The sequence below is a fragment of the Drosophila gunungcola genome (genome assembly GCF_025200985.1).
Source record: "Drosophila gunungcola strain Sukarami chromosome X unlocalized genomic scaffold, Dgunungcola_SK_2 000034F, whole genome shotgun sequence".
Taxonomy (NCBI): domain Eukaryota; kingdom Metazoa; phylum Arthropoda; class Insecta; order Diptera; family Drosophilidae; genus Drosophila; species Drosophila gunungcola.
The window spans coordinates 501,037-511,993 of NW_026453187.1; the positions used below are offsets into that span (position 1 = coordinate 501,037).

The 10,957-nt window shown below is 36.7% G+C and overlaps 1 protein-coding gene across 3 annotated transcripts; it reads left to right on the plus strand.

Annotated features, from left to right (window-relative positions):
• Nucleotides 1–569: 569 nt before the first annotated feature.
• LOC128260620 (phospholipase A2 hemilipin) lies at nucleotides 570–10,475 on the plus strand. Of its 3 annotated transcripts, XM_052993764.1 has the most exons (4): nucleotides 5,300–5,759; nucleotides 6,818–6,983; nucleotides 7,723–8,175; nucleotides 10,101–10,475. In XM_052993764.1, exons 1-4 carry the CDS (start codon nucleotides 5,705–5,707, stop codon nucleotides 10,198–10,200), a joined length of 774 nt encoding a protein of 257 aa, XP_052849724.1. In that variant the 5' UTR covers nucleotides 5,300–5,704; the 3' UTR covers nucleotides 10,201–10,475. The 3 variants fall into 3 exon arrangements, with proteins under 3 accessions (XP_052849723.1, XP_052849722.1, XP_052849724.1); XM_052993763.1 differs by lacking the exons at nucleotides 5,300–5,759; nucleotides 10,101–10,475 and adding an exon at nucleotides 570–954 and having other exon boundaries at nucleotides 7,723–10,071; XM_052993762.1 differs by lacking the exon at nucleotides 10,101–10,475 and having other exon boundaries at nucleotides 5,287–5,759; nucleotides 7,723–10,071.
• The last annotated feature ends 482 nt before the right edge of the window (nucleotides 10,476–10,957 follow it).

A 10,957-nucleotide genomic window follows, 5' to 3' on the forward strand; every position in this document is an offset into this window, starting at 1 on the left:
CCCAAACGAAGACTCAATCCACCTGTCTGTTTTGCACTTTTTTGGTTTTATCGCATCTTTGACTTCGATTTTGCACTAGTAGTCGTGGGCGTGGCCAGGGGCGTGGACAAGGTGTAATATGCAAACTAAAGGGGGTTCGGGACTTGAAGATATCTAAGGTTTTGAAGATACACAATTCGGTTAGATATTACCAATTTAAATAAATTAACAAGTTTTAAAGAATATGCTTTAAATACATGATTTTTGTGCTATGATTGAATAAGATTTTTTAAGAGGTTCGATCCACATTTTTTAGAGCTAAAAACCGTATGCCAAAAAAAATGGTAAAATAACTTATAACATATTTATAAAATATAGATTTAAAATTGGATAAAGTTAAAATCAATCAAATATATTGTTTTGCAATCTACAATTTGATGATGATTTAAAAAATGATTAATTTGACTTTAACTCAGCTTATGCTTTTTTTTAAATAGTTTAGTTCAGTTTGGTTATATGGTTATATATGTTTTGTATGTCCAAAACCCCCCCACCTACGCCTCTGTATGGTTTGCAGCTTCCGTCGGTGAGCTTCTAGTCCGACTGTTTGTGTTGTTGTAATTCGGTTTCTTGGCCTGGCTCTCTGCTTTTCAATTTGTTGGTGTTTTTTTTGTTCATGTCATTTTTTCTTGTCTTTTTTTTTTTTGGTTTTTGGCCAAGTCCAAGTTTAACAGCGCTCGACGCGCCAGAATCAAGTTCAGTTGCGCCGCAAACGCGTCGCGGAAATGTTTCGCTGCTGGCCAACGTCCCAAAGAAATCGAAATTTAAATTGAAATCCATATAACGAACGCGCCGCCGTCCTGCATCCAAAATTCCGATAAAACAAAATCCCGCATCTTTGTCAATTAATAAATACAGCAAAGCTAGAAACCAATTCGCGTAATATTTCTACTTAATTTTCCCTACCGTTCTCAGGTAAAATTTTGCAGTTTTTTTTTTTTTTGTGTTTTTACTGTGAGTGCGTACAGTTGTCCTTGCCGTTCTGTTATGGTTTTTCCTGCTGCCTTTTGAAGGTCACTCACGCACGAAGGCCGCGCCCAGTGGGCGGTGGGGGCGTAAGGGAGAGGGGGCGGGGCACTGGGCCAAATGTCAAAAGGTGAAGGCAGGCAGGCGGCCTTGGGATTAAAGCACAGCTTTCCCAGCCAAGTGTAAAAGTGAAAGTGACCGAAAATTGAAATTAAGAACAATGCATTAAAAGAGTAAAAACAAAGATCATCGATCAGAACAAGTGGTTTTAAATTCTTTTTAATATAGTATAACTAAAACTAATAACCAATTGGCCATCGATAAGTTAGTATTTGTTATTAGTCAAAAAGGGTTTTTATTATTTCGCCCTTAAGTGACTTTTTAGCCAATGTGATTTGTATCTCCTTTATCTTTAAAGAGTTCTACTTACGAATTGTCTTCTTAAATTAATACTCAAACACCTTGAAAAACGGCGGTGAAAACATTAGCGCACGAACTAAATTCAAAAAAATTTAAATTTATTTTTGGTTATATAAATATCAAGGTTATAAAGCAAATACAAATCTTGCTTTAAACGGTTTAGTTCGTTTTTCTGAACAGAAATAATTGAAAAAGAACTTGATAATTAAATTAATTATGAGCCTATTATTGATAAGTGTTTGTTAATTTCCAGAAATAATCGATATATAACTTGCTAATTATATTTATTAGGAGCTGATTATAGATAAGAATGGGAAAATTATACTTAAAGGTCTGTGTAAAATATATATGGGCGTTTAAAACTTATCAATGATGTTTTTTTCAATTGGGTTGCAAATTGGAATTCTTATATACAACATTAAGATGTGGTAACTCCTAAGATAAGGTGATGAGAAGCAGAAGATGGACACCCCACCCAAATGTCCCAAAAAGAACGTCTTGACATTTTTGGCCATCATTTGCATGTCAAACACACTTCTCTTCACCAGTCGGATTTTTGTGGACATATCTAACTGGCAACTTGGTTAAATATTTGAGTGGTCGATATGGGCAAGATCTAACCATCACTTCTTTTTTTTTTCGCACATCCAATGCGCGAATAGCTTTACCTCGACAAGCCGTGAAATTTGCTTAGCGATTAGCACACGTGGATTGGGGTGTACATATATATGTAGTATGGGAAGGTCAGTGATTCTCGACCGTTTTCGCCAATTGCGAAAGTCAACAATATGTTCTTGACTAACTTCCGATCGGTTTTGTACCCTCCCCCCCCCCCACCAACCACCACCCACCTCTGAAAACCCCATATCCCTCAGATTTAAAAAGACGCTTCCTCTATTTAGGCAATTAACGCCTTCGCCTTTGCTTTCGGTTTTGGTTTTAAGTTTCAGTTTTAGTTTCAGTTTCAGTTTCAGTTTCAGTTTCAGTTTCTGAGGTTCCGATGGTACTATGCCTATCTTTTGTCTATCAACCTTGGAAGGGGGAGTGGGTTTTCAGGGGGGGGCGAGGGCGTTCAATGACCGGCACTGTCCATTTACCTTTATGCACGTATTGATCCCCCTTTCGATCGATTTAACCAAAAACAATGGCAAGCCTCTATTTGCCTTTAGATTGGCCCTAATTCGATCGATGGCACCACTTTATGATAACTTTCCAAAATATGATGCTTCTGAAAAAAACAAGATATCGAAATAGTTGTAGCGCCCCTAATTTGATCTTCTCCAGATGGCTTTACTTTATGATCTTCAATTTATTGAGAGGTTTATGGGGGTGTTAACTTTCAAACTATAAATATTTCATCTCTCTTGAATGTTTATATAATTCTATATATCAATAATATTTGAAAATCTTAATAATATCGAAATAACTATTATATAAAACTGTATGATAAATAATATTGTAATGGGAACGACGAAAATAGTTGATTTGATGAATGCATTAAAAAACAGAAACTACAGATGTTTAAGGAAATTGTTGTATGAAGGGAATTTATAAATGTTTTTATAAAATAAGATAGAAATTCAATAGAACTTTATGAAAACGAAAATTAATATTAATAAATTCACTTTCATTTGAATAAACTCAAAAATGACAGTTGTTTAAGGTAGAATACGTATCGATTTCTGTATAGAATAGCGGCGTAAATGTGGCTGCAATTCGTGTGTGTATTCTGCACTTAAACTTGACCCCATTTCCAGGGGACAAGGACGGAGCTTCCTTTATGAACGGGCCACGTCGGAAGGTCTGTTTTGCTCTGCTCGGCGGCAATTACAGCGATTATCAGCGATATAGTGTTTGTGACAGTCCGGCAATTACCACGTTTCCAACTGGGGCCCCAAAAAACGCGCGATGAGGGGCCTTTTTTAAGGGAGGGGATTACAACTTGTTATTGTGGCTTTTAAGAACCAGCGTTTCCATCTGCAGCGTGACATTCAAAATGCAAACGAACCGCAAAACCAGTTTTCGGATGCGTCCAAGTGAAGGGCTTCATCATCAAAAAACTATATATATATAGAGTTCAAAAACAGGAGATCGTTGATTGATGATCTGATCTGTGGATCCAAGACACGCCTGTTGACGCAGAAGATTTTAGTAGCCATATCAAAGTTCACACTTTGAAAAAGGTACAGAAACATTCCCTCGGGGTTTAATGGCCCCCCCACCCCAAAAAAAATTACAGTAAAACCTCCAACACTCAAATTAAGAATTCAGTTATATAGCCTTTGAATTACTAGCACTTATATCGTAAAAAAAAATCTGAGAAAAATAGCGTTTTAATTAGATGTGAACATAAAAAGCGTAAAATTTTACGTTTTTTTTACACCGAAATAACAAGTCTTTTTTAAAAACGTATTTTGTAGATACAAATTGTTATGGATTCGAAAATTCTTAAAAGTAGTGGTAAAACTTATAGATAGTTTAAAATCCTCTTGATTATATTTGTATATATATGTATGTTATATTGTATATATTTGTATTTTATAATGCATTTATTATAATAGTTTCACATTGCATTAGGAAAACGAATGAGCCATTATAAAAAATATATGAATAATAGAGTTTCAAAGGTTTATAGGATGACTTTTTTAATACATATGTCTAAACATATTAAAGTGTTTTGATCTTATTTTCTTGCTCGTATGTGTAGGGTGCTTAGAAGTTTGAGTGATTTGATCCGATGCTGATCTCTTTCTGCTGAGTGACAGCTTAAAGCCAAAGTTATAGGATCTATAAACGGTTTAAGTATCCGTTTTTGTCTGAATTTATTTGGGAGTTGGGTCATTGTACTTGAGGTTTATAAACGAACTCGATTCGCTTTTGACTTCCAATTTTGTTTTCGTTTTCTTTTGCACTGGCAACTGGCGACTGAAAGACGGCCGCAAAGACTGGCTTATTATGCCATGAAATTGAAAAGCATTGACATTGAAAATGATGCGAACAACGGAGATTGAATTTATCTGAATTTGGAAAAAAAAAAGAAGATGGCTTTTATGTGTTTGCACAGACTTACATATGTACATATGTACATACATACGTACGTTCACCGATATTTAGAATGGAATGGCGTGGTAATTGATTACCAATTGTTGTCACTTGTCGGTGCGAATTATCGATGCGAATTGCGATCCATAAATAAACATTAATAACATAAGAAAGACAATTGATCTGCGGGCGAAACAATTCGCCAATGGAGTGACAGCCAAGTTCACGCGATGACAAGGGGGCAAGGCTCCGCCGCTGTCTTTTCCCAGGGGCGTAGTCTGGTTATTTTTGTTTTGGGGAGGGTAAACGTTCCGATCAGTGGGCACTATCAATAACATGTCAAATTTAATTGTTTAACATGTATCTTTGTCTTTTGAACACATGTTTCTACCAGGTTTCAATTCATTTACCTTTTTAACATTTTAGAGCCACAGTAGTAAATCCTCGCGATGCAAATTTATTTTTAATTTCCTGGAAATAGGAAAGAGGTGCTTATAAATAAAAGCTTCAAAATTGTTTGCAATTATGCAAAAAATCTATCTATGTCTAATCGTGTAAGTTCTCATAAAATTGTTAAGACTTGAACTTGTTGACATATCAGTAGTAGTTATAAATTATGAGGGTTATGGTTCTCTATAACGTTAACTTATTTAATTAAAAAGTCGTTTTTTAGTGAGATATATTAATTTTCTTTCATTCTATTAGGAAGTGTTAATATACCTAAATACTTAATTTATATTATTATTTATTCTGTCACTCTTGTAAATAAATTTTTTTAATAATAAGATATCCTGTTGATTTCTACTCTTGCCACGTCTCTGTCCCATTGTTGCTTTCCCTGTCTGGCAGACAAGTGGCACCTTCTTTCTCCCTCGCACCCACCTTGGGCTCCAGAATTCTCACGCTCTTTTGAGTTTTGCTCTTGTTACAACGAGAGTGACAGGGATGGCACCTCCCCCTCCCATCTTCCCCACATGCACAGTGGGACAAATGAACAATTGTGCAAACACACATAAATAATACTCATGTAGTGGGTGTCATCATTAATTATTCTCGCACTTTACAAGTGAAACGTGATGGGTAAAGTTGTTCCTTGGCCTGGCATTAAAAGTAACCAAATAATAACGTGAAGTAAAACGTCAAGAAGAGTCTTTATTTTTTTCTCATTTATTTGTAGTTGTATTTTGATTTTGACTAATTAACAGAGTTGGCCGGCCGGTGACCTTCACCTTTTGCGATGCGATTTGGCCAAAAGCAAAGGTGGATGGCAAAGAGGAGAAGCAAAAGAATTGGTAACAAGCTGACGCCTCCACCTTCAACTGACCCACAAAAAAGCGGCGCCGCTCTTCCTGACTGTTTGCTCATATCTCTTTTTTTTCCATTTAAAATTTTTTTCTTTTTTTTTTTTTTGCTTTGAAGAGCGACTCTTGGGGTAGGTCACTATCCTCACTCCGCCTCACCAATACCTCACCTAATACCGTTCGTTCGTAAGCCTTTTATTTTGCAAATTGCTTTGGCTGTCTTCTTTTTTTATCTTTGCCCACGATCATTTGTTTTGCGCTGCCTTTTGTTTTGATCGTTGGCTTTACAGTGGTACGAAATGGCTAAGCACAAGGAAATCGAAGAAAAATTATTATTAAATTGATTTCTTTTATGTTATGATCAATTTTATTATAATATATGAAAGTTTAATCTGTGTGTGACATTCAAAATGGCATTTGAATATCATAAAAACGTATAACTTTATTGTTATTTATTATTTTATCACATATTTCTTTTATGCCACGAAATGACTAAGCTAAATAAGGTGTTAGAAAGATATAATATTTTGTGTTGCTTAAGATGCTTGGTGAAACATGTCCGAAATATCAGTTTTCGTTCACTGTATCTGCAGCCTAACAACATGCCATTAAAATGATAATTATATCATATTAACATAATGATTATCATAACAAAATATCAAGTTTGGTTATTGATACAAGTAGATACTATTGATATTATTGATATAGTTTTGGATGGTATCTGCTAACTGATTTATATGATTTTTAAATGCCACAATATTGTCGCGACAGTATGGAATGGATGCTATAGAGCCCAGACCACTGTGCACAGTTATGGATATTTGATTCTGGCCAGAGGTCATATACGCGGTCCATAGAAATTCAAAATTCGCGTTGCTAATGATGGCCCACATATCATTCCGTATACCCTCATACCATATCGCCTCATTATCGCGCCGTCAGTTCAGCCAAGCAGATCTTAAGCATCGAACACGCCCCTTCCTACTCCGCCTCCGCACATATGAAATCCTAATTATCTGATTCGAATCTTCTTGTATTTCCGATCGCAGTTGGCGCCATGAGGGAACCGTTTCCCGTGGTGGTGCTGCTGCTCCTTTGGATCGGTTCGGCGGTGCCACCCACTTCCGGATCGGCGGTACTCATCTCCGACATGACCATGAGCGTCATGGTGGAGCTATCGTCCAGACATCCCTTTTGCAAGATGCATACAGATCGGTGAGTCCTCAAAAAAAAAAATCTTTTCAACACAAAAAAAAAAAGAATAAGAATAAGACCATTTTGACATTATAAATTTAATTGAAAAAAAAGTATAAGTATATAAAAATATAAAAATATTTTACATCATGTATTTTGCACATTCAACGATCTTGTGTTAAATGATAGTCTTTAGGTTTTTCAATGATCCTGTATCAACCAGAAAAAAAAAATTTTAATTTAAGTGATACGATCGTTATCTTATAAAAATTAATAGTATAGCTATATGAAACGGATTAACAAATGCTTTTCATATCAAACACAAAAGATGTTTAAATTGTAGTCAATAATATAAAATATTCATTTGTTAAATATTTTTTTTAATGTTTTCTAATTTGATCAAATTTAGGGAATTGGTACTAATAAATGTTTAATGCTTTAAGCCTTCAAAATTTATATCTGTAAGAAAAGTTATGAGCTTATATTTAATATTATTCAAATTAATATTATTCAAATATTATTAAATTAAAAGATCTAATATATTTTTTAAGAACAATTTAAGGAAATATAATTTTTAACTAAAATAACTAATCCTTGAATTATTTAATTTCCAATTACCACATATTTAATATCAACCAAAGAATCGATACAAAATAAATGAAGTTTTGGTCATTAAATCATAAGTTTTATATCGATCCTCGGTTCATAACTTGAGTAAAATGTAATTTTCTCCTGCTGATGGTCATGCCTTTTCCCCCAGCGGTGATATCCAGCGCATGCTGCTGCAATCGGATCCGCGTCGCATCCGCCAGGTGCCGCGGGAGTCGGTGATGGAGCTGGAGGAAGTGTGCCGCCGCCAGGGATCGTATGGCCACGAGTTCCGCGGCGGACTGGGCTTCATCTATCCGGGGACGAAGTGGTGTGGTCCGGGCACGGCGGCCACCAGCTACGACGACTTGGGGCCGCACTCTCGCGAGGATCGCTGCTGTCGCGAGCACGACATGTGCCCGGATGTCCTCAATGTGGGCGAATGCAGGCGGGGACTGTGCAACCGGGGCACCTTCACGAGGAGCCACTGCGATTGCGATGCCCGCTTCCGGCGATGCCTGCAGGCGGCCAACACGGAGACGGCCAACACGCTGGGCGCCATCTTCTACAATGTGGTCCAGGTGACGTGCTTCCAGGAGCGGAGTCCCTGCTCGGCTCACCAGAGGTTCGAGGACTTCTACTATCGCACCGACCACTGTCCGGCGGAGTTCCGGCAGGCGGATCTCTACGTTCCGCCGCACGGCGACAACCTGATAGCCAAGATCCTAGCCCATCCGCAGGGTCGGGCCCTGGCCGCTCCCTCCTTTGGTCCGGCCAAGTCCACCGCCCGTCGCTGGGGCGTTAAGTTGGCCAGCGTCGGCCTGGCCGCGGTCAATATCCTGCGGGAGGTGGTGCAGCGACCACGTCTCCTGTGGGACAGTCTGCAGGCACCGGTCAGCCGGGAGCTACCTCCATCGCCGCCAAGATACCAGGAGGGCTATCACTACGAGCGGCCGGGGCCTTCGTCCTACGGATATGGCTATGCTGGTCGCGGCTACGGGGGCTACGACTCCCGCTGGAGCTGAATTGGAATCTGAATCGGAATCTGAATCTAAATCCGAGAGCTGGAGTTACGATAGCCCCCAAAGGGGTCTGGCCATTTTGCTGGTTTTCAGCTATATTCAAAGGTAGGAGAGTGATCTAACCAGAGACTATAGGTAGAAATGGAAAAAAAATTGTCAGGGCTAAAGTTTTTTATTTAAAAGTAAAGCAGGAAAGTTAAAGATTAATAATGTTAAAAATTTGTTGGTTCCGCCACCAATTTATACCAAATTTTGGTGGGGTTTTATAAAGACTTAAAAATTAAATATGATTTCCAAATATTTTCTAAAGTTTAAAAGTAACATAGCTATAGGTTAAAGTAAAAAGGGTTTATTTATTTTGTACACGAAGTTTAAAGTAAAGTATCAAAATAAAAGAATTCAAGTAAAATTGGAGCAAGTAAAAAGTAAAATGGTATACATATATTTTACTTTTTACTTGCTCCAATTTTACTTAAATTTTTGAATATGTAAAATAGGGTTTTAAACACAAAGAAAAGTATTGATAATATTTAAGATTCATTTCATATTTTATTTTCGAAAAAAAAACTTGATTTAAAAAATCAAAATAATATATTAACTTAATTTGCCAAAGAAAACACAAAGGTAACGTGAAAACCTTTGTTAACATCAGCAATGTATCGCCCAATCATTTCCAGATTTTCTACAGGCATAAAACGTGATTTTCAAGTCAATGCTGAAGAATATATCTTCGTTTTATCCTGCTTTAAATTCTGTTAAAGTTTCATTATTATAGTTGCTTATTATTCTGGAAAAGTATCATTATCATAGTCGTACCATTTTGGCGTGGGAAGCGAATAAGTCGTATTGTTCTGATACAATACGCATTTAAATACTTTAAATGGGTTTTTTGTCCGATTCTCTTTGTGAGTAAGTGCGAAAAATAGCCTTTTTTAGGTGGATCGAACAGATTAACATTTTCTGTTACTATAACTTGGCAGATCAGCGAAATGTTGAAGTTATTATTTTTTTAGGAAACAAAACACACTTAGCTTTTTCAATCGTATTATTTAAATAAGCGAAAAGTGTCATTAATACAATTATTATCAGATTTTGGGGTGATTACGGTATAAGCTAGTTTTATGGTATAGTCTAGTATATTTTTTTTTTTTTTAACATAAAAGATCAAAGATATAAGCAAACAACGTTATTATGAAGAAAAAGGTATATCTAAATAATGTTTAAATCAGAATTTCCATCCATTCCATTCCGAAATTTACCTACAGATATGAAAAGATCACTCTCCAGCCTGGTAATTAGTTGATCAACCGACATAAATCGACATACCGCACTGTTCCCGATTAGTATTAGTAGTCATAAGTTGCAGTTGCACTAGTCCTATAGCCACGTAGCTGCATGTGTGATTGCCATTAGTGTTCTGCATGCAACGTGTTCACTAGTTCACTAATTCACACCCTTTCACCCATTGTTCTGTACAAATAAATTCACTGAGAATCGCACTTCCTCTTCCCGGTATTGATTCGATTAGAGCCGGATACAACCAGACGGAACAGGAGGCCATCTGCGCCCAGTGGCAGTATCAGCCGTCGGAGAAGTATGTGCCCAGCCAGCCCAGAACCTCCTCCTAAAGATGAGACGTTGACGACCTGGACTAGCTCATGGACTCATGGAAACGATTACAAATCTACAAGGCATTAGCATTAGCTTATCCAATAGCTATATTTATCCTCGATTGCAATTCCTAAACCTGAACGAAGGCCAAAGATCAAAAACATCCGCTCGGAACTAGATGGAAAATATATAAATATATATATTTTCATATATTGAACGCATACAAAACAGATCTATATATATACACACAAAACGTACATTTAAATAAATATATTTACCATGATCAGAGCAATGGCGTATTTTTATTGCACACTCAAAACCTTTTCAACGGAAGAAGTCCACAAGGTAAAACCATTTATTTGGAGTTCAATCTGCAAGGTAGTTATCTATAGTATTCATATCCAATATCATATGACCAATACTTTTCGGGGTTTGATTTGATTGGAAATTTTATGACAAATTCCAGGGATTTGATATAAAAACAAAAAACATTAATTGAGTTATGGAACAAAAACAGATCAATTGAATCAATTAATTTTAGTCCAATTTTCTGAATTTTTTGTAAGGGGGTACTCATCATTTTTTTCGAAAACTGGTTAGATTTCAACATTTTGAACTGTGGATGCCATTCGATTAGAAATTTTATGACGAATTCAACGGTATATGGCACTCAAACTTTTGACCATTATTTCCTAGGGTTTTGACAGAAAAACCGAGTTTTTAACGTGTTTTTTTGGTTTTGGAGATTTTTCAGAATAAATTATTTCTGAAGAG

Excerpts from the sequence above, each read along its gene's own strand:
- LOC128260620 (XM_052993762.1), top strand. The coding sequence starts at position 5,705 with ATGCGATTTGGCCAAAAGCAAAGGTGGATGGCAAAGAGGAGAAGCAAA. Across the intron at positions 5,760-6,817 it reads GAGGAGAAGCAAAAGAATTG|TTGGCGCCATGAGGGAACCG; the intron begins GTAACAAGCTGA and ends TTCCGATCGCAG. Across the intron at positions 6,984-7,722 it reads TGCAAGATGCATACAGATCG|CGGTGATATCCAGCGCATGC; the intron begins GTGAGTCCTCAA and ends CTTTTCCCCCAG.